Source organism: Gigantopelta aegis, chromosome 11, assembly GCF_016097555.1.
Source record: "Gigantopelta aegis isolate Gae_Host chromosome 11, Gae_host_genome, whole genome shotgun sequence".
Taxonomy (NCBI): Eukaryota; Metazoa; Mollusca; class Gastropoda; order Neomphalida; family Peltospiridae; genus Gigantopelta; species Gigantopelta aegis.
In genome coordinates, this window is record NC_054709.1 from 7,778,883 (window position 1) to 7,803,362 (window position 24,480).

General features: G+C 36.8%; 1 protein-coding gene across 1 annotated transcript in view; it reads left to right on the forward strand.

Moving 5' to 3' along the window:
• Positions 1-2,392: 2,392 nt before the first annotated feature.
• Positions 2,393-24,480, forward strand: part of LOC121385374 (limb region 1 protein homolog) — a 39,092-nt gene continuing 17,004 nt past the window's right edge. The window contains exons 1-7 of the mRNA XM_041516035.1: positions 2,393-2,549; positions 4,031-4,124; positions 5,680-5,710; positions 6,978-7,117; positions 10,689-10,792; positions 15,117-15,243; positions 15,822-15,890. Coding sequence (XP_041371969.1) covers positions 2,484-2,549; positions 4,031-4,124; positions 5,680-5,710; positions 6,978-7,117; positions 10,689-10,792; positions 15,117-15,243; positions 15,822-15,890 — 631 coding nt within the window. The 5' untranslated portion in view covers positions 2,393-2,483. The remainder of the gene's footprint in view (positions 2,550-4,030; positions 4,125-5,679; positions 5,711-6,977; positions 7,118-10,688; positions 10,793-15,116; positions 15,244-15,821; positions 15,891-24,480) is intronic.

A 24,480-nucleotide genomic window follows, 5' to 3' on the forward strand; every position in this document is an offset into this window, starting at 1 on the left:
ATTCTCATCGAGTCTTAGCCATTGTTGGTCCCATCAAGAGGAATTTGCACACACACACACACACACACACACACACACACACACACACACACACACACACTCCACACTACCCATTAAAAAATTTGCGTACAGGCCTAGTAGGTTAAAAAAAAATCATAATAAAAAAAACAAAAAAAAAAAACAAAAAAAAACAATAAACCGCTAGTATTTGTGGCGATGCAAGAAGGATGGAATCTCCAGTAAAGGATCTCCTCGGAGTGGCAGTCCTATAGATGATCGATCGAGGCACTAAATAGAGATTTGTGGAATCAACCACTTTTGTCAAATGTCCATTCGACTGCATAGCTCGCGTGTCCTCTAGCGTTATTCTATTATATAACGCTAGAGATGACTGTAATACGTCAGCAGTAGTTGACAGCTACTGTGTCTGAAGTACGCCCCCCCCCCCCCCCCCCCTAAATCTGATGCCACAGACCTTTAGTTTTGATTATTCCCGAGTCGAGCGTGTAATATACGACCACTAAACATTAGCGCGACAGTCTGAGTCACGACTCCACACACTTTGTCCTACGTCGGCAGAACAATAACAGAGTTTCATATAGGGGTGTCGGGTTTCTTCGTCTAGTGTCGATACCGGTTATAAACGTACGTTTAATGTCATGATTTGACTCAGGAATAATAGAATCAAAGGTCTGTGACATCAGATTTAGGTTAAAAAAAAAATTTTTAATGCGTACATGTCAAACAGTTGCTGGCTACAATTTAATTGCCGATTAGTGCCCGAAGTATTACACATACACGCAGTCCTCCAGCATTGTTCTCACATATAGAATAACGCTAAGAGGACACTCGAGCTAGAGATACGTACGGGCTTGGGCCTAATTTCACAAAACATCGTAAGCCTAGTTTTGCACGTAAACGTAAATCTACGACCAAACAACCATTCTTATTACTATCATAGTTTAACAAATATAGTTTGAAGAACATATTTCATACTCCAGCTTCCGTAATGATATGATTTTCTGCATGAAATAGACACCAAACACGTGTCAACGCATGATCGGTACAACCGCTAGTAGCAGACGTAAACTTACGGTGTTTAGTGAAATGGGCCCCTGGTCACGTATTACGGGTTTGTCGTTCAGATTTATAGCATAGCCTATGCATAATTTACGAATCACGATCAAAACAGTGATACTATCAGAATCTGATGTTCGCAGTAATTCAGCATATTCTGCCTCAACGGTGTTGATCAACTGTCATGAGCACAGACCACACTTGTCAAGTTCATGGTTTTTATATCCATGAATAATATGTAAAATATTTTCAACACAAAGGTGAAAATAGGATGGCATCAGACAACATTTTAGTTGGTGATATTGCGTCACATTTTACTGAGAAATACAAATCCGCAAACCCCCCAGCACCCCCTCCCCCTTTTAAAACCTCCAAAAGACCTTGTATATCATACCATTGAACCACCTAGGTGGCTATACATGTATTCAACTGATTTTTTTTTTCGTTCAAACCAGTGCACCACAACTGGTCAAATGCTGTGGTATGTGCTTTCCTATCTGTGGAAAAGTGCATATAATTAACTTGGGCGTAGCCAGAGAGGAATAAAAAAAACCGCCGAAGCAAACCCAGACCTCTAAAATAAATATCAGTGTCATGGGAAAAATATAATAAATCTGGGGGAATTCCAAATGAGGCAAGCGCCTCGACTGCCTCGTGCTGGCTACGCCATTGATTAACATATTCCTTGCTGCATTGGGCAAAATGTAGCGGGTTTTCTCTGATGACTATAATGTGACATCCAATATTCGATGATTAATTAACCATGTGCTCTAGTCGTGTCGTTAAACAAACCAAACTTTAACTTTCATTCACCGACATGCACCCATAGTGAGATTTTAAATGACTAGCTCTATGTGTAGGTGCACGTAAGACACTCAGCTGGACCGCTCTCTCACTAGCCACAGTCAACTAACCACTTAACACAAGGTTGGTCCTGGACAAACAGCCCAAATAGCTGAGGTGTGTGCTCAGGACAGCGTACTTGAACCTTAAATTGACATGAATACGAAAATAATTTACAGAAAATGGAAAGTCAGTCTTAAAACGCTTGATATGCAATATTCGATGGACTATTAATTCAACATCTTGACTTTAGCTGTCTTAGCCATGCTTTTGTCAAAACCTACCTTTGCAAAGATACAATTTTGGAAATGTTAAAATAAATGGTTTTGTTGTTCCGATTTTGCGACTAATACTATAGGCCTTTGTTTTAGATAGTGTACTACGAACAATGTTTGTTAGATGGTGCACTACGTTCAATGGGCGAATTTACACACCAAAAAAAACAAAACAAATAAAATGGCGAAGTTGAAGCTTGACTCTTTGAACACATGAATGTTATAGTAAAGTTTAGACGGTCTGGTTGAGCTTGTGTTTGTGATTAGTGATTATTTTATGCAGCCAGTATGGAAGACGATCTCGACATATCACTTCGAGAGCAGGTTTTCCACAATGCAGTGCGAGAGTACATTGTAAGTTTGTTGTGACAAATAATTTAATAATGATTTATGAAAGTATTTACAAATGTTGCATTCACTGATTCTGAGTAGGGTAGCTCGAGTCACCTCTAGCTCTCCCCTTATTGATATGTTGTAGGGGAGGGCTAGAGAGAGAGAGCTGTGTTTAATAATTTGGCAAATGGTAGCCAGATACTGTCTGAAAAGTAAAAAATACACATCCTCCCCCCCCCCCCCCCCCCAAATCTCGTGATCCTCATGCCACAGACTCAGAGCTTTAGTTTGATTATTCTGGAGTCCAGTTATAACATTAAACTTACATGTTGTTGACTAGTACTAGTACCAACGCTAAACAGAAATCCGATGCCTGTATGCGAAACGAATCTGTTGTGTACTTTCTTGTGACGTAGAGCAAATTATGTGCCCACTTTTGCCACCCCACTTTATTTAATATTATGTGCCACTCTTTGTTTTCCACATAGTGCAGTATATTTTATTATCCACATGATTCAACATAACCGAGTTAATAATAATCATATGAAGCACACATGTGATAACAAGTGTAATGACATAATTTTGGGAAGCGACGTCATAACATGATATTTAATAATAATATGAATAATAAAGAAATTATTACACTCACATGTGAGTCGTACAGATTTTACGAAACTCATGTCAGGATTCATGTATTACCCTCGCTCTCGCTCGGACAATACAAAAACCCTGACACTTGTTTCGTGAAATCAGTATGACACACAAGCGCGTATAATTGTCAGGATTCATGTATTACCCTCGCTCTCGCTCGGACAATACAAAAACCCTGACACTTGTTTCGTAAAATCAGTATGACACACAAGCGCGTATAATAATCTCTATTTACCACGCCCACGTTGATTTCTTCCCTACCTGCTATTTTGAAATGCACTTTTTTGTGGTCTTTCCTGTCCCAACCAGTGCCCTATTCATGACTGGCATATCGTAGGCCATGGTATGAGTTGTCCTTTCTGGGGAAATATTAAAGATCCCTTGCTGCTAATGAAAAAAACCCATGGCAGGTTTCCTCTGAAGGCTACAGTGTATGTATTTGAATTACCAGATGTTTGACATCCAATAGCTGATGATTAAATAAATCAAAATGCTCTAAAGAACACAAAGTTTAACTTTTCTTCCACTGAGATTATTGAGATACATACATGTACATCACACCCCAAAAGAAAATTGATAATAAAGTGATAAAAATTCTCCCCATTGGTTAAAGACATTGTCCATTAATTCCAAGATCCCAACCCAGCCGTCTGTATTGCGGCCAATTTCATTTGGTCGCATATATGCCACCGGTTTTTTCATTTGCGACTAAAGCATTTCATGTTATCTATTTTAAAAAATACAAGTAGGTGCCATCTGGCTCCTAGGTGGTAAAGTTAACGAAGAGGCCTGCAACCCATAACTCTATTGAATTTGCCACTGTAGCACATTGCTGGTTCTTTGTTTTTCAGATTACTTTGTTACTGTACCTCCTGCTCTATGTTTGTTCCTACGTGACAATCTGCCAGATCAGAAAGAGAACAGACTCAGAAGATATGTATGCTGGTATGTTCATTTATAGATTTCATTTATAGCTGTACATCAACTAAGACATTAGAATTTAGATTTGGAACATACATGTACCTGTATGTATGCTGGTATGTATGCACTTATATATATATATTTCAACTTTGTATGGTCATCAACTAAGACATTAGAATTTAGATTTGGAACATACATGTATGTATGCTGGTATATATATATTCACTTATATATATATTTCAACTTTGTACATCAACTAAGTCATATTACTATTACGGTAGATTTGGAACTAATGTATGCTGGTATGTTCACTTATATATTTCATCTTTCTACATTAAAGAGACATTCCTGAGTTTGCTGCATTGTAAGATGTTTCCGACTAATAAAATATTTCTACGATTAAACTTACATATTAAATATATTTTCTGGTTTAGAATATCAGTGTCTCTATATTCGATGTGTTTCTGGTCATCTTAATATTTGTCAGAAGCCCAAACTGGATTTTGTCTTCAAATAATTTTGTATGTACAAAAAAAAATTATTTTTGGAAATAAAATGAAATTTAACCTCGTACAACTATTAGAACAATCAGAAACACGTTTAATATACAGCCACTAATATTTTATGCAGAAAAATATATTTGATATGTAATTACAATCATTAAAACATCTTTGTTAAAAAATGCCACGAACTCAGGAATGTTCCTTTAGCTAAGACATGTTAAATTTGGAAGATCTGTCACGAAATCCGGATGACAATGTCTATAGTGTAACTCTGGCCTTAATTATTTTTCTCTAAAATTGTGTTTTAAAAAGTTACTTAAATATGTATCATGTGTTTTTTTTGTTTTTTATGATAGTTAGTTATACCAGGCCCATGCTTATAAAAATTTTTTTAATGTACATTCAAGTCTCTGTTAACCTCTTGAGACTTAATAATGTCATGGCAACGCGTGCAAATTGCACTTACATGTGTGTGTGTCATCATTAAAAACAGGGCTAGCTCTGGCAGTCGCCAAATTCGCCAATTGTGAATTTTAAAAACAATTGGCGAATTTTATTTTAAGTAGGTGAAATAATTTTACTATATTTTATTAGAAAATACTAGTAACTGGTTTTCTACCATTTTTTGAAGTTTAATAGATAATTTGGCGAAACTTAGTGTTAACTCAGTGCTACCCCAGAAAAAGATTTGAGTCGATCTAGCCTCTACCAGTTTTATAAGTACGGGCTAGCTCTGGCACTCGCCAAATTCGCCAGTTATGAATTTTAAAAACAGTTGGCAAATTTTATTTTAGTTTCAATAATTTTATGTAATAATTGACATATTTTAAAAAATAACTGACCATTTTTTAAGTTTAATAGACAATTTGTTGAATTGTTTTGCTCACCCAGAGCTAGTAACTTAAAGTTAAACTTAAACTTAAAGTACAGGCTCTGGTACAATGTATTCATAATTCTGTTGTTCTTTTACAATAATTACTATGTTATTTAATGGTAAATGTTGATTTTTTTATTTATAAAAGATAAATTGTTGAAGTCCTAGTTAATCAGTGCTTAGTGAATTATTTCTGTTTCAGGGGATGATGATGCTGTTGTGTACAGAATATCGTAAGTAACATCATCAGTGTTTACAGTGTGGAAAGCTTTCCTCAGTTCTTCTTTTTTCTTTATTCTTCTAGTCTTTTTTTTTGTTTTCTACCTTTTTTCCCTTCTCTTTTTACCAACTTGTTTTACCTGGGTTTACTTCCCCACTTCAAACTAAAGGTGCGTGTGCATGCGTGGATTGGTGTGAACACCATGTACATATTTTGTTAAAATAGTACATCTACATCTATATGTATGATGTTTTTCTGATGCTGTGTGAGTGAGTGAGTGAGACTGTGTGTGTGTGAGTATGCATGTGTGAGAGTGAGTGTGTGTGTGAGTATATGTGTGTGTGTGTGTGTGAGTATATATGTGTGTGAGTGAGTGTGTGTGTGTGGAGTGTTTGGGAGTGAGTGTGTATGTGAGTGAGTGAGTGAGTGAGTGAGTGAGTGTGTGTGTGTCTTCCACATTGTTCTGTACGTAATGAATTCAGGGCCCTGACATTGCAGATTTGTTCTGGGACAAGAATAAAAAGTGTTTACTCCATAATTTAATTTTAAATAATTAAATTTCCTTTACATTCAGTTTAATTTAACATCATCCCATTGGTCAAGCTGTAGCAACGCGAGATTGTTCATTGCTTGATAAACGTAAAAATAACGTCAGGGGATGTAATATTTAAGGACATCGCTTTACATTGCTAATTTATCTTACTCAGCGTTATTGTTTAAGAACCAAAATATAATTAAAAATAAAATCCTAACTTTAGTGTTATTATTAGTAAGTATGTTTCAAATTTAATTATTAGTATTGTCTGTTATTTCTTGTACATTCATCTGAGTCTGAACAAAAAACCCCAAACAACTGCAAACGTCTTTCAGAACAGCTTTTTTAGTGGTTTATTTTGTACTATTTAAGTATTAGGGTTAAAAGAAAATGCTTAAAGTCAGGGTTTCTGCCAGAGGATAAAATGGGTATGGTGCCATACCCAAAATGTTTACCAATTTTGTTTTTTTAAGTTAACCTTTTGACAAAATTAATTACTCTTATCAGTACTGTATGATTTACTTAACCCTAACCTTAAACTTAACCCATTTTCTGTGTTTGCATTCAACTCCATAGCACTATATCCAAAAAACTATTTCTGGCAGAAACACTGAAAGTATATATATATACTTACCCTTAATGAATTTTTTAAAGTATATTTCACTGAATGTTGTATAATAAATAGCTTTTGTTGACTATATTTCACAAAATGTTGTACAATAAATATTTTAATCTACTTTACCAGTCTGTGGCTGTGTACGTTCACTCTGTCATTCGCTGCTGGTGCCGTCCTTCTTCTACCAATATCGATAGTCAGCAATGAAGTGCTTCACCTGTACCCAGACAGCTACTACGTCCAGTGGTTAAACAGCTCGCTCATACAGAGTAAGTAATGACAACTTCAGAACATAATAACAGCAGGTGGGGTGTGTGTGGGGGTATCTCCTCCTCCTGATATCGATAGTCAGCAATGAAGTGTTTCATCTCTACCCAGACAGCTACTACGTCCAGTGGTTAAACAGCTCGCTCATACAGTAAGTATTGACAACTTCGGAACATAATAACAGCAGGTGGGGTGTGTGTGGGGGTATCTCCTCCTGATATCGATAGTCAGCAATGAAGTGTTTCATCTCTACCCAGACAGCTACTACGTCCAGTGGTTAAACAGCTCGCTCATACAGAGTAAGTAATGACAACTTCAGAACATAATAACAGCAGGTGGGGTGTGTGTGGGGGTATCTCCTCCTGATATCGATAGTCAGCAATGAAGTGTTTCATCTCTACCCAGACAGCTACTACGTCCAGTGGTTAAACAGCTCGCTCATACAGAGTAAGTAATGACAACTTCAGAACATAATAACAGCAGGTGGGGTGTGTGTGGGGGTATCTCCTCCTGATATCGATAGTCAGCAATGAAGTGTTTCATCTCTACCCAGACAGCTACTACGTCCAGTGGTTAAACAGCTCGCTCATACAGAGTAAGTAATGACAGCTTCATAATAACAGTGGGAGGGGGGTGGGAGTAGGAGGGTCCTTCTCCTCCCGATATCAATAGTCAGCAATGAAGTGCTTCATCTCTACGTAGACAGCTACTACGTCCAGTGGTTAAACAGCTCGCTCATACAAAGTAGGTAACATCAGCTTCAGAACATAATAACAGTGGGGATGGGGTTCTTCTCCCTATATTGATAGTCAGCAATGAAGTGCTTCACCTCTACCCAGACAGTTAATATGTCCAGTGGTTAAACAGCTCGCTCATACAGAGTAAGTAATGACAGCTTCATAATAACAGTGGGAGGGGGGTGGGAGTAGGAGGGTCCTTCTCCTCCCGATATTGATAGTCAGCAATGAAGTGCTTCATCTCTACGTAGACAGCTACTACGTCCAGTGGTTAAACAGCTCGCTCATACAGAGTAAGTAATGCCAGCTTCGGAATATAATAACAGTGGGTGGGTGTGTGTGTTCCTCGTTCCAGTATCGATATTCAGCAATGAAGTGCTTCACCTGTACCCCGACATCAGCCTGCTTACTACATCAGCTTTTTCATACAGACTTAAGTAACACCAGCTTCTGAAGGGCTCACCTTGGATTAACATTACCTATACAGGCCTTGACCGTAACTCTTTTCAGTGGTAGCCCATCAGGCTTCCAGGTTATGAAATCTGGTAGCCCTCAGTAAAATTGGTAGCCCATAATTTTAATAAACCTTTTGAAAAAGGAGAGAAAAAATGCAAAATAATTTATTTTTAGTTAAACGTTTTACGATGGGTTTTTTTTAAAGGTGTTTAAGCATCTTGTTTATTGCAGAGTAACTAGAGGTGCAAAAAAAATCTAGTAGTGCGGCGGACTACCAGATTTAGACAACTGGTAGCCCGAGTGAGAAATTGGTAGCCAAAACACCCTGTGCTACTGCTAAGGTCGAGCCCTGCTATAGCCAAAAAGTTAACCAAATGGAATTTTTATTAACCGTAATGAAAATGTTTTATTCAAAATAGTTTTTCACTATAAGGTACATACAGGTAGTATTTAATATCAGTATGATGATACATTGTTTTCAGCTAATTATGTACAGACTGGAATAGAACAGGTCATGTTTTGTTGCAAATTTAATTTTTTGGTAAAAATTAGCCAATGGCTAACTTGGCTCTCGACAGCGTGACCTCTGAGGGGTTTGTGGGACATCTACAATATATATACTGATGGAAAGAAAATAGGGATCACTCGAACACTTAACAAAAAAATAAATAATAGGTTGTTTTGTTTAACGACACCACTAGAGCACACTGATTTATTAATTATCGGCTATTGGATGTCAAACATTTGATAAATCTGACACATAGTCATCAGAGGAAACCTGCTACATTTTTCCTAATGCAGCAAGGGATCTTTTATGTGCACTTTCCCACAGACAGGAAAGCACATACCACGGCCTTTGTCCAGTTGTGGTGCACTGGTTGGAATGAGAAAAAACCCATTTGACTGAATAGATCCATCGTGGTGGTTCGATCCTGCGACGCAGGCTTCTCAAGCGAGAACTCAACTGACTGAGCTAAATCCTGTCCCACTAACAAAAAAGACTCTACAACCAAAAATCTCACCCATAGTGTTCTGAAGTTAATCATGTTATTCACAGTTCGTGTCTCACCCATAGTGTTCTGAAGTTAATCATGTTATTCACAGTCCGTGTCTCACCCATAGTGTTCTGAAGTTAATCATGTTGTTCACAGTCCGTGTCTCACCCATAGTGTTCTGAAGTTAATCATGTTATTCACAGTCCGTATCTCACCCATAGTGTTCTGAAGTTAATCATGTTATTCACAGTCCGTATCTCACCCATAGTGTTCTGAAGTTAATCATGTTATTCACAGTTCGTATCTCACCCATAGTGTTCTGAAGTTAATCATGTTATTCACAGTCCGTATCTCACCCATAGTGTTCTGAAGTTAATCATGTTATTCACAGTTCATGTCACATTTCTGACATTCATTCCTACAATTCCACATGTGGAAGTGTTCCCTTATTTTGTTGTACTAGCATAGTTGACTTTCATCTGGGGGGCCATTGTATTATTTTCAAAGTGAGAGAGAAGGGCAGGGATGCAGAAATAGAAAATATTTCACTAGCCCGCCGGACCAGAGCCAACTAAAATTTACTAGCCAGCCAGGATTTCTACTAGTCCACCAGCCTATAGAAAATACACTTTTGTTTAGCAATATTTTAATATACATGTACATATTTAATGACAATTACATTATTAAGGACACTTGGTAAGTTATCAGCATCACATGGCAAATGAGTGGGGGAGGACTTTCTGCACCCCTGGGGGGAGTGGGTGTGGCTGCCCTCCTGTGCAACCCATCTCCTGTTTCCATCGCCTATGATCAGGGAACATTTTGTTCGGAACTTCTGTTTCGTGTTGCGATTCTCTGTTAAAGTTTCAGAAATTGTTACACAATTCTAAAATGTTAAATACTGGTTGCTATTATTCAGTTTGCAAATTACTCATAACTGTCACTAATCCAACTATTAACAATAAAATTTATCATCAAATCTAAATTATCTTTTGTCTTTATTATTAATAAACCGGCCTCGGTGGCGTCTTGGTTAGACCATCGGTCTATAGGCTGGTAGATACTGGGTTCGGATCCTAGTCGAGGCATGGGATTTTTAATTGCACTGACCAGTGATCCATAACTGGTTCAACAAAGGCCATGGTTTGTGCTATCCTGCCTGTGGGAAGCGCAAATAAAAGATCCCTTGTTGCCTGTCGTAAAAGAGTAGCCTATGTGGCGACAGCAGGTTTCCTCTAAAAAAAACAGTGTCAGAATGACCATATGTTTGATGTCCAATAGCCGATGATAACATAAAAAATCAATGTGCTCTAGTAGTGTCGTTAAATACAACAAACAAACTTTAATTTTATTATTAATAAGTTATTAATTGTTTAATTTTTCAGGTTTATGGAATCAAATTTTTCTCTTTTCAAACATGGCTCTCTTTATTTTGATGCCGTTCGCATTTTTCTTCACCGAGTCCGAAGGTTTCTCAGGTTCAAAAAAGGTAAGTAGAATTTGTGCAGATTCTTTCAATGTTAAAATTATCTTTTAAAATTAATTTTGATGTTAAACTCTTCATGACACATTTATCTAATATTATATTTTCATTTAAATGTTTTTTCATAGCTTCCTTAAATTCAAATATATGTCAGTTAATGCATTTTTTTTTTTAATTAGCAGTAATATAAAAGTGCCACAGAAAGTCTGGATAAATCCTTGTAATATCTATTTGTGTTAGCTTTTGTGTTGCAGTGATTACGCCATTCGACTACATGCTGGTAGGTACAGGGTTCGCAACCCTGTACCAGCTCCAACCCAGAGCGAGTTCTTAAGGGCTCATTGGGTAGGTGTAAGGCCACTACACCCTCTTCTCTCTCACTAACCATCTAACAACTAACCCACTGTCTTGGACAGACAGCGCAGATAGCTGAGGTGTGTGCCCAGGACAGTGTGCTTGAAGCTTAATTGGATATAAGTATGAAGATAAGTTGAAATGAAATGTGAGATTTTTAGTGTCAACCATTGTTCTTTTGTGTGTGTTAAATAGATCTGTGACACGCAGGCCTTTGAAAATTGTGAGAATAATTGGTTCGTTCATTTAGCACTCACATAATTCTAGCTTAGCGTGACCCAGTTTGTACACACATTAAATTTATAACATCATTTATATACAGGGATTCTAGATTATGGTAGCCCCACTCCCATGGCTAGTGATATATTCAATGTTGGGCTAGTAAATTACTACTATTGCCATGCCCGACAGGGATTCTAGATTATGGTAGCCCCACTCCCATGGCTAGTGATATATTCAATGTTGGGCTAGTAAATAACTACTAATGCCATGCCTGATGGCTAGTCAATTTTTTTTTTGTCAAATGTTGCTGTTAACTCTTATTTTGTAAATATGAATTTCCTGCCCCCACCCCAATGTTAGTGTTTTTAAGCTCTATCTCCCTCTTTAGGTAACATATCTGATTATTATGTATTATTTAGTCAATTGCATTAAAGTAGAGTACAGTAGGGCTAGTGAATTTTTAATCGTGGCTAGTAAATTTTTAAAATCGTTGATCCCATGGCTAGTGTCTGGTACTCACAGAAATGTGTTAGACTATCCAACTTTATAGCATTCATGGCTGATTGTTTTGTTGGTTTTTAAATACAGAATAACTAGTTAATGACATCGAACATCTGCTTTGTCCTGTGATGGTAGGAATTGGAAATTTCTCATTTGGTCTGAACAGGATAAAGTAGATATCCGACGTCATTAACTAGTTTATATCTTTATCCTGCAGACCATAAAAATTAAGTGCAAAAGATATTATTTATGTTATTTAGCCACATTAAATGGAAAAGCTATTATTTCTGTTATTTAGCCACATTGTACGATGACCTAGAGGTCAAATGAACAATTTTGTAATGTAGCTATGTGTGCACTCATGTGACGTCAAAAGTCATATCCTGCTACTATACGGATATGAGTTTGCTTTATTCATCATCATATTCTGTCAATAGAAATGGTGGATGCAGGATAAATATATGCTTCATGGTAATTCGCAAATAATGTTATAAAATATTTTTAAATAGTCCTTCACTTTTCAAAGTGATAGTGAATAAAAAGAAAAATACAGGATGTTTTTTTTACATTTTGATGTATAAATGCCATGTTTAATGCATTGTTATGAAGATTTTAACTAAATACCACACCACTGTCCCTCTTTATGAAACAGACTGGATATTAATTTATAAGATTTATATTAAATTTTATCTTTGGGTACTTTTCATCAACCACAAATGAATGACAATTCAATGTGTCCAGTAAGTGTAATACTGTAAATGTGTTAACTACTGGTAAAGTTTACACTTTTTGTTTGTGTTCATAACATTTTTGGATAAAAGAGTCATTTTAAAAAAGATGATAATTTTTGTTTGTTTTTTTTGTTTGTTTTTTAGTGCCAAGATCTAATGTTGACAGGTATACATGACATGTAGTGTGTATATCTTAATATAATAATTTTTAAAATTTGTGATTTTGTGCTAAATTGTCAGGGCCATAGCTAGGATTTGTGGGGGGTGGGGGTGGGGCGGGGGGGGGGGGGCAGATGAAGTCTGTGCTTACCTAAAACGGTTAAAGGAACACACCCTAGTTACGTTTATTTGTTAACCATTACGGCGTTGTTTTTCGCTATTAAACCCCATTTTTCACAAATAAAATTGCACTTTACTTACATTTTATTATTTAGAATACACATTTCCATTCACCTGAAGTGCTTTTTGGTAATCCTGATGTTTGTAAAACCATGAAATGCATTTTTTGCATTTTTTCACAAAACGTGTTGTCGAGAAAAAAACGTTAAGCAAGCGAGGTCCAATCTATTTTTAATGTCACAGACGTTGGTATATCACGTGACCGGTATCATTTTGGTTCGGTTTGTTTTCCGTGCACGGTTCGCGCAATCAACATCCGATTTGTTGTTGTTTATTTGTGAGATTTTTCTTCACAGTTCGTGAACATTTTCAGTAACAATAAAGTTCAGACAAGTAAGTGTCTCAATACAAAACGTTACAAACCCTTAAAACCAATAATTTTGCTACGTCTTACGATATCTGGAGAGGGGATACAACCAGGACAGAACAGTTGGAACATGTCCAGGAGAGGTGAAACGAATGCACCCCAAGTCTGTAATTTGTCGTGACGTAGGCATTGTTGTGCTTCTACCGGTGACATCAGAATACTAACTTTCAAAATTATTTCAAGCAATTGGGACATGGGGATTCCCATGGTATTTATCGATATAAAACCTGCTTTTTCACTCAATTTGATAAAAACGTGATCTAAGTGTGTTACAGGTTTGTAGATTAACCAAATTATAATTTATTTTCGCTGGATGGAACTAGGGTGTGCGGCTTTAAGAAGAGGATTTTTTAAAGTTTCTATAAAAAAAATGTGCCCCCCCCCCCCCCCCCCCCCCCCCCCCAGCTATGGCCCTGATCATGTGCATTTAAAAAAATCAACTTTTTGACAAAATCTCCTGCTTTTTCAAAACATATCTCCTGCTTCCTCTGAACTAAACATTGACAGGTCTGCCCACTAACCCCCTCCCCCAACCTGTTATTTTGGCTTGATTTGAGAGCAGACACTTGTATATATTCATTAAACTGATACTGAAAACTGTAAGTGCCTTAAAAAAATCCTGGAGAAAGGCCTAACATCTATTAACTAACTGGTCAATGAATGGTTACAGATGTTCCATAAAATTACAATTTGGTTATGGTTTAAGGTCATTATGGGTTTTTTTAACTATTTGTTTTTTAATGTATATTTTTTGCGGGCACATATTATAAAAAATGTAATAACGATATAATTTGGACAAAAAATTGCTTCATTTAAGTTAACTTTTCTGAATGTTTTCTCAATCCAGCCACTGCACCACAACTAGTATATCAAAGGCTGTGGTGTGTGCTATCCTGTCTGGGGGATGGCACATATAAAAGATCCCTTGCTACTAATGGAAAAATATTGCGGGTTTCCTCTCTAAGACATATGTCATAATTACCAAATGTTTAACATTCAGTAGCTGATGTTTAATAAATCAGTGTGCTCTAGAGGTGTTGTTAAACAAAACAAACTTTAAATGGTCTATATGTAGAGTGTCTTTAGGACAGTATTATATTTTTTTCTAAGGCCTGATTTCCATTAATGCGATTTCGCCCTGGAAAATGTTCTTTTCCATATCTGCATTTTTGAAAGCGGATTACTAAAAAAAAATCATCATCAAAGTGTACTTTTAAGCCGAAAGTAAATAGATTAAAAATTCAAAATTGTCCAGTAAATTTATCTGTCCCGAGTCAGGCCCCTGGCTATTCAGAGACGGGACTCAGGATAGACATGCTCGAAACCTTCGTGGTACATGAGCATGTTAAAATTATCAAGTTAAGTCAAGCATTACGACGTCATGGGGCTGAAAAATATGTGCACGGAAAAATATCTCATTGATCGACTTTTTTCAACACACTGAATGTTCACATGCAGAATCTCGTATTGGATACAATATGATGTAAATGCACTGTATCGATAAACTTGTGTGCTAAAACGCTCACGAAATCGCGTTCATAAAAAATGGGCCCAAGACTGTGTACTGATTTTGTTTTATTGTATGTGTGTGATATCAGGGGATCATGGCTCGCGTAAAGGAGACACTTACTGTTCACTGTATCAACGCTGTTCTGGCCAGGGTATATGTATATGTAGAGTATGTTTTTACGACAGTTTTATGTTTCTTTCTAAGACTGTGAACTAATGTTGTTTTATTGTATGTGTGTGATATCAGGGGATCATGGCTCGCGTGAAGGAGACGGCGGTCGTGTTGTTTTTACTCGCAGTATTAGTGCTCGGTCTGGCCTGGGTAGCCAGTGCAATACTCAGTGACGACCAGCACAGCAAGCAGACATTGTCAGGTAGGTCGGCTTTTACTTGTTATTCTGAATTGTCATGTAGGTCGGCTTTTACTTGTTATTCTGAATTGTCAGGTTAGTCGGCTTTTAATTGTTATTCTGAATTGTTAAGTAGATCAGCATTCACTTGTTACTATGAATAATCAAAGACATGTAGATCAGCATTCACTTGTTACTATGAATAATCAAATACATGTAGATCAGCATTCACTTGTTACTATGAATAATCAAATACATATAGATCAGCATTCACTTGTTATTTTGAATAATCAAATACATATAGATCAGCATTCACTTGTTACTATGAATAATCAAATACATATAGATAAGCATTCACTTGTTATTCTGAATAATCAAATACATATAGATCAGCATTCACTTGTTACTATGAATAATCAAAGACATATAGATCAGTATCACTTGTTACTATGAATTGTCAGGTAGGTTGGCATACACTTGTTATTCAGTAAAATAGATTTAAACCATATAGCTCTTAGTGAATAATTATATTATAACATTGACTTTTAACATATTAATATTTCTATGTAGTGCAACTCATGTTATTTTTTTCTTTGTTACAGATGTGTGGCATATCTACCTTCCTTATCTCTACTCTTGCATATCATTTATTGGGGTGCTTGTGTTACTTTGTAAGTATCATCTTTTATCATATAATAGCTTACATTTTCAGTACAATCAAAGTATGTGATGTTTTTCAGATCACATACTTTAAGAATTTGATAACTGTGCAAATTAGATGTAAATTAGTCGAGGTCTCGGCACTAGGTTTATTGACATTTAAGCAAACGTACTTGGGTGACACTCCATGATTGACGTATGCATTCATAGTCATCAAATAAAAACATTTTAATGGCAATTTAACACTGAAAGCTGTCCAGCGTTCAGAAAACAAAAAACGGTAGGCATAACTTTATTTTGATGTAAGGACATCCAAAATGATGTCATTCAAGTTTGACATCATTTACATTCAAAAATACACCGCGCCACATATTCTTACGTCATTTGAATATCTAGTAATGGCGGACTGGAATTAAAGTTGCGTGTACAGTTTACAAAAACACACGTATTAAGCTTGAGATTATATGATAAAGAGATTATTACCCTCGTGTATTTCGGTATCGTCAATATCATATATTAGGAATAAAAATAATGTATTATGCTCGCCAGAGACTCGCATAATACAATTTTTATTCCTTTTATATGATATTAACGATACCGAAAAACACTCTGGTAATAACCTCTATTTATCCTATAACTTGACCATAATATCCATGTCATAAACCTGTTTGAGATTTTGGTTTATTAACCCAATTAATATACATATTGCTGTCATATATGGTCATTTGTTTACAAGCCTACAAGACCTGGGCCTGTATTTATAAAACTTTAGAGTCTAGACTCAATATGTAATGACGTCATGCACATACAATGTGTGTGAATGAATGAATGAATACCTGAGCACGAAAAATACATCAAGTATTGGGTCAGGTCAGGTCAGAGAGTTTAACGTGCACATTCAGAGCAAGCTATTGTAGCGCACACCTGTCCTGGGTGCAGGTGTCGGCCTCAGCCAGTTCCTCCATCCAGGACAGGAAAGGGGTGGGAAGGGTGAAGGGGGAGATGGGACTGCCTGCACTGTCAGGTGCAAAGGAGCACCTGCAGTCCGACTGTGATCGGTAACAGGCAGAGGGGTTATTGGGTGTCAAACTGTGGTAATATATACCATGTGTATGGCGTTGCCATGACGTTGAAGTCACAGAGTCTATTAAGAGTAGAGTCTAGACACTAAAAGGTTTACGTGTATAAGTGCCAGGCTTGAACACCTGAACTATCACTGGTTTAACAAAGGCCATGGTTTGTGCTATCCTGCCTGTGGGAAGCGCAGATAAAAGACCCCTTGCTGCTAATCGGAAAGAGTAGCCCATGTAATGGCAACAGCAGGTTTCCTCTCAAAATCTGTATGGTCCTTAACCATATGTCTGAGGCCATATAACATTAAATAAAATGTGTTGAGTGCGTCGTTAAATAAAACATTTCTTTCTTTGAACACCTGAACAAAGCATTGAGTGTGAGATCAGAGTACATGTACATTTGTGTCCGTCTTATTGCAGATGAAGGTGTCTTGAACTGTCATTTACTAAATATTGAATTATAATGTTATTTTAGAAGGGTTATATGATGGGTACAATTCACTACTCAAATTGTTTACTATGGGAAATATCAACATCCTCTAGTTAGTCACTACTTGTCTCAGCATGACCTCGACAGATACCGATTACCATAACATAGACTATATTAATATACTGATAATTTTCTTATTGTATTTATTATATATATATATTTTTTTAATATTTATTATTATTCTTATTATCACCTTATTGTCACCTTGTTCAGAAATAATGAAATGTAACTGAATAGGGCTAATTAAAGGCGCAGATCATAGTTTCAGCCCGTGAAAATGGACGCTAACTTTAGATAATCTACAAACCTGCAACACACATTTGGATATGGTTATAACAGAGAGAAGCTAAAGTTTGTGACCGGCCTCGGTGGCGTCGTGGCAGGCCATCGGTCTACAGGCTGGTAGGTACTGGGTTCGGATCCCAGTTGAGGCATGGAATTTTTAATCCAGATACCGACTCCAAACCCTGAGTGAGTGCTCCGCAAGGCTCAATGGGTAGGTGTAAACCACTTGCACCGACCAGTGATCCATAACTGGTTCAACAAAGGCCATGGTTTGTGCTATCCTGCCTGTGGGAAGCGCAAATAAAAGATCCCTTGCTGCCTATCGGAAGAGTAGCCCATGTAGTGGCGACAGCGGGTTTCCTCTCAAAACCTGTGTGGTCCTAAACCATATGTCTGACACCATATAACCGTAAATAAAATGTGTTGAGTGCATCGTTAAATAAAACACTTCTTTCTTTCTTTCTAAAGTCTGTGATATTTAAACAGGGAAATACCATCAAAAATAACTAGAGCTCGTCTCATTGACCATTACTTCTTAGACGACATTTGGATATGGTTATAACTGAGAGAAGCTAAAGTCTGTGATATTTAAACAGGGAAATACCATCAAAAATAACTAGAGCTCGTCTCATTGACCATTACTTCTTAGACGACATTTGGATATGGTTATAACAGAGAGAAGCTAAAGTCTGTGATATTTAAACAGGGAAATACCATCAAAAATAACTAGAGCTCGTCTCATTGACCATTACTTCTTAGACGACATTTGGATATGGTTATAACAGAAAGAAGCTAAAGTCAGTGATGTTTAAACAGGGAAATACCATCAAAAATAACTAGAGTGTGTCTCATTAACCATTACTTCTTAGACGACATTTGGATATGGTTATAACAGAGAGAAGCTAAAGTCTGTGATGTTTAAACAGGGAAATACCGTCAAAAATAACTAGAGTGTGTCTCATTAACCATTACTTCTTAGACGACATTTGGATATGGTTATAACTGAGAGAAGCTAAAGTCTGTGATGTTTAAACAGGGAAATACCATCAAAAATAACTAGAGTGTGTCTCATTAACCATTACTTCTTAGACGACATTTGGATATGGTTATAACAGAGAGAAGCTAAAGTCTGTGACCGGCCTCGGTGGTGTCGTGGCAGGCCATCGGTTTACAGGCTGGTAGGTACTGGGTTCGGATCCCAGTCGAGGCATGGGATTTTTAATCCAGATACCGACTCCAAACCCTGAGTGAGTGCTCCGCAAGGCTCAATGGGTAGGTGTAAACCACTTGCACCGACCAGTGATCCATAACTGGTTCAACAAAGGCCATGGTTTGTGCTATCCTGCCTGTGGGAAGTGCAAATAAAAGATCCCTTGCTGCCTATCGGAAGAGTAGCCCATGTGGCGACAGCGGGTTTCCTCTCAAAACCTGTGTGGTCCTAAACCATATGTCTGACACCATATAACCGTAAATAAAATGTGTTGAGTGCGTCGTTAAATAAAACACTTCTTTCTTTCTTTCTAAAGTCTGTGATATTTAAACAGGGAAATACCATCAAAAATAACTAGAGCTCGTCTCATTGACCATTACTTCTTAGACGACATTTGGATATGGTTATAACTGAGAGAAGCTAAAGTCTGTGATATTTAAACAGGGAAATACCATCAAAAATAACTAGAGCTCGTCTCATTGACCATTACTTCTTAGACGACATTTGGATATGGTTATAACAGAGAGAAGCTAAAGTCTGTGATGTTTAAACAGGGAAATACCATCAAAAATAACTAGAGTGTGTCTCATTAACCATTACTTCTTAGACGACATTTGGATATGGTTATAACTGAGAGAAGCTAAAGTCTGTGATGTTTAAACAGGGAAATACCATCAAAAATAACTAGAGTGTGTCTCATTAACCATTACTTCTTAGACGACATTTGGATATGGTTATAACAGAGAGAAGCTAAAGTCTGTGACCGGCCTCGGTGGTGTCGTGGCAGGCCATCGGTTTACAGGCTGGTAGGTACTGGGTTCGGATCCCAGTCGAGGCATGGGATTTTTAATCCAGATACCGACTCCAAACCCTGAGTGAGTGCTCCGCAAGGCTCAATGGGTAGGTGTAAACCACTTGCACCAACCAGTGATCCATAACTGGTTCAACAAAGGCCATGGTTTGTGCTATCCTGCCTGTGGGAAGTGCAAATAAAAGATCCCTTGCTGCCTATCGGAAGAGTAGCCCATGTAGTGGCGACAGCGGGTTTCCTCTCAAAACCTGTGTGGTCCTAAACCATATGTCTGACACCATATAACCGTAAATAAAATGTGTTGAGTGCGTCGTTAAATAAAACACTTCTTTCTTTCTTTCTAAAGTCTGTGATATTTAAACAGGGAAATACCATCAAAAATAACTAGAGCTCGTCTCATTGACCATTACTTCTTAGACGACATTTGGATATGGTTATAACTGAGAGAAGCTAAAGTCTGTGATGTTTAAACAGGGAAATACCATCAAAAATAACTAGAGTGTGTCTCATTAACCATTACTTCTTAGACGACATTTGGATATGGTTATAACAGAGAGAAGCTAAAGTCTGTGATATTTAAACAGGGAAATACCATCAAAAATAACTAGAGCTCGTCTCATTGACCATTACTTCTTAGACGACATTTGGATATGGTTATAGCAGAGAGAAGCTAAAGTCTGTGATGTTTAAACAGGGAAATACCATCAAAAATAACTAGAGCGTGTCTCATTAACCATTACTTCTTAGACGACATTTGGATATAGTTATAACAGAGAGAAGCTAAAGTCTGTGATGTTTAAACAGGGAAATACCATCAAAAATAACTAGAGTGTGTCTCATTAACCATTACTTCTTAGACGACATTTGGATATAGTTATAACAGAGACAAGCTAAAGTCTGTGATGTTTAAACAGGGAAATACCATCAAAAATAACTAGAGTGTGTCTCATTAACCATTACTTAGACGACATTTGGATATGGTTATAACAGAGAGAAGCTAAAGTCTGTGATGTTTAAACAGGGAAATACCATCAAAAATAACTAGAGTGTGTCTCATTAACCATTACTTAGACGACATTTGGATATGGTTATAACAGAGAGAAGCTAAAGTCTGTGATGTTTAAACAGGGAAATACCATCAAAAATAACTAGAGTGTGTCTCATTAACCATTACTTCTTAGACGACATTTGGAAATGGTTATAACAGAGAGAAGCTAAAGTCTGTGATGTTTAAACAGGGAAATACCATCAAAAATAACTAGAGTGTGTCTCATTAACCATTACTTAGACGACATTTGGATATGGTTATAACAGAGAGAAGCTAAAGTCTGTGATGTTTAAACAGGGAAATACCATCAAAAATAACTAGAGCTCGTCTCATTAACCATTACTTCTTAGACGACATTTGGATATGGTTATAACTGAGAGAAGCTAAAGTCTGTGATATTTAAACAGGGAAATACCATCAAAAATAACTAGAGCTCGTCTCATTGACCATTACTTCTTAGACGACATTTGGATATGGTTATAACAGAGAGAAGCTAAAGTCTGTGATATTTAAACAGGGAAATACCATCAAAAATAACTAGAGTGTGTCTCATTAACCATTACTTCGTAGACGACATTTGGAAATGGTTATAACTGAGAGAAGCTAAAGTCTGTGATGTTTAAACAGGGAAATACCATCAAAAATAACTAGAGTGTGTCTCATTAACCATTACTTCTTAGACGACATTTGGATATGGTTATAACAGAGAGAAGCTAAAGTCTGTGACCGGCCTCGATGGTGTCGTGGCAGGCCATCGGTTTACAGGCTGGTAGGTACTGGGTTCGGATCCCAGTCGAGGCATGGGATTTTTAATCCAGATACCGACTCCAAACCCTGAGTGAGTGCTCCGCAAGGCTCAATGGGTAGGTGTAAACCACTTGCACCAACCAGTGATCCATAACTGGTTCAACAAAGGCCATGGTTTGTGCTATCCTGCCTGTGGGAAGTGCAAATAAAAGATCCCTTGCTGCCTATCGGAAGAGTAGCCCATGTAGTGGCGACAGCGGGTTTCCTCTCAAAACCTGTGTGGTCCTAAACCATATGTCTGACACCATATAACCGTAAATAAAATGTGTTGAGTGCGTCGTTAAATAAAACACTTCTTTCTTTCTTTCTAAAGTCTGTGATATTTAAACAGGGAAATACCATCAAAAATAACTAGAGCTCGTCTCATTGACCATTACTTCTTAGACGACATTTGGATATGGTTATAACTGAGACAAGCTAAAGTCTGTGATGTTTAAACAGGGAAATACCATCAAAAATAACTAGAGTGTGTCTCATTAACCATTACTTCTTAGACGACATTTGGATATGGTTATAACAGAGAGAAGCTAAAGTCTGTGATGTTTAAACAGGGAAATACCGTCTAAAATAACTAGAGCGTGTCTCATTAACCATTACTTCTTAGACGACATTTGGATATGGTTATAACAGAGACAAGCTAAAGTCTGTGATGTTTAAACAGGGAAATACCATCAAAAATAACTAGAGTGTGTCTCATTAACCATTACTTCTTAGACGACATTTGGAAATGGTTATAACTGAGAGAAGCTAAAGTCTGTGATGTTTAAACAGGGAAATACCATCAAAAATAACTAGAGTGTGTCTCATTAACCATTACTTCTTAGACGACATTTGGATATGGTTATAACTGAGAGAAGCTAAAGTCTGTGATATTTAAACAGGGAAATACCGTCAAAAATAACTAGAGTGTGTCTCATTAACCATTACTTCGTAGACGATATTTGGATATAGTTATAACAGAGAGAAGCTAAAGTCAGTGATGTTTAAACAGGGAAATACCGTCAAAAATAACTAGAGTGTGTCTCATTAACCATTACTTCTTAGATGAACATGCGTTTTTAAAAACTAGGGTATGTCGCTTTAAACCGTTTGGAATTCATTCTCTGGCTTGGGGGCGGGATGTAGTCCAGTGGTATAGCGTTCGCTTGATGCACAGTCGGTTTGGGATCGATCCCCATTGGTGGACCCATTGGGTTATTTCTCGTTCCAGCCAGTGCTCCACAACTGGTGTAACAAAGACTGGTATGTACTATCCTGTCTGTGGGATGGTGCATATAAAAGATCCCTTGCTGCTAATCCTGGCTGTTGTTTAAAATTACATTTTTATAGAATTTACAGTGGCCACTAGGACAGGTTTGCCTGTATTATTTTATATGTTGAATTTATTCATTATGATAAAGTCTTTGTGAAACTACATTATTTGTAGTTAATCATATCAAAGTATGCTGCTCGCAACAGTTTGTTGGGGGTTTTTTCCGCTGTATTTTCCGGTGAAGCATGACCCAACATCACCAAAACCATTTAACTTGGTGTAGTCTAGATCCCCACCATTGTACAATTTGCATCACACACGCCTGACAATAGAATTAAAGTTATACGCTTCAACAGTCAGTACTTTTATAGATATGCTCAGTCTTTAAAGTACATTTGTTATTGCAAATTTACAGAGAATAATGCTTTGTTTTTAATGTATTTGCAAAAGTTAAAAGTAGAAACAATTATTTCTGAATTAAGCACCAATGTCATGAGTTATGTTTAATATTAAAGAGTTTGCATAGTAATATATTTTTGAATTATTAGATAATATTATCGATAACATATGTTTATTTGAGTTACCATAAATATATGATTTATTTTGTTATAAAAAAAGAAACGGCCATGTTGCTATTTATATATTATAATCAGTTTAGACCAGTAGCACGCCTGATTATTAAAACAGTTTTTGTAACCCCTAATTTATTAGGGGTAATTATTTGTCTTAAAGGGACATACCCTAGTTTTTTTAACACTAGCACATACTTTTTAACTATTAGAGCTGTTTTTGTTAACTGAAGTCATACTTTACTTCAATTTTATTGTTTAGGTTATCCATTTCTGTATATTTGAAGTGTTTTGGTCAACCTGGTGTTTTTGATATCACAAAATTCATTTCTCATATTTTTAAAAACGCACCTGCATCTGAGATGTAACAGTTATGGATTCCAGCTTTAGTCTATTTTTAGAGGGTATTTCACCATTTCAAAGTCACAGACTTTTATTCAAATATATTTCAGGTTTGTTGATTAACTAACCTTAGTGTTAATTTTCACGGGTTGAAACTAGGGTCTGTCCCTTTAACTAACCTTAGTGTTAATTTTCACGTGTTGAAACTAAGGTCTGTCCCTTTAAAACAAAAGCTGTTCAAAATGTTGGAAACTATGTATCTAAAGTTTGCTTTTTCATAAACTACAGCATGTAAAGCAAAGAAATTAGAGTTCATAAGTAATTAAAATTTCATTGTGTATATTTCTTAGTGGGGATGATTTCTAGGCCTAACCTGATTTATGTTGAAATTGTCAATTTTGCCAACCGAGGGGTTGGTAAGTAGGCCTACTATATCTAAAAGACACAGTTTCCTAAATCTGATGCCACAGATCGTTAGTTGGATCATGTTTTAGTTCGCTTATGGTTACATATTGGTGTAAAAGGTGTATAATGTTGACTAGTACAAACACTACAAGAAGAAACTGGATGCGTCTATCTGAAAGACTCTGACCTGCTTTCGAATAGGGGTATCGGGTTTCATCTTCTAGTGTTTGTATTAGTTATTGACATGTAAGTTTAATCTCATAAATGCACTAAAACATGATCCAACTAAAGATATATGGCATCAGAGTT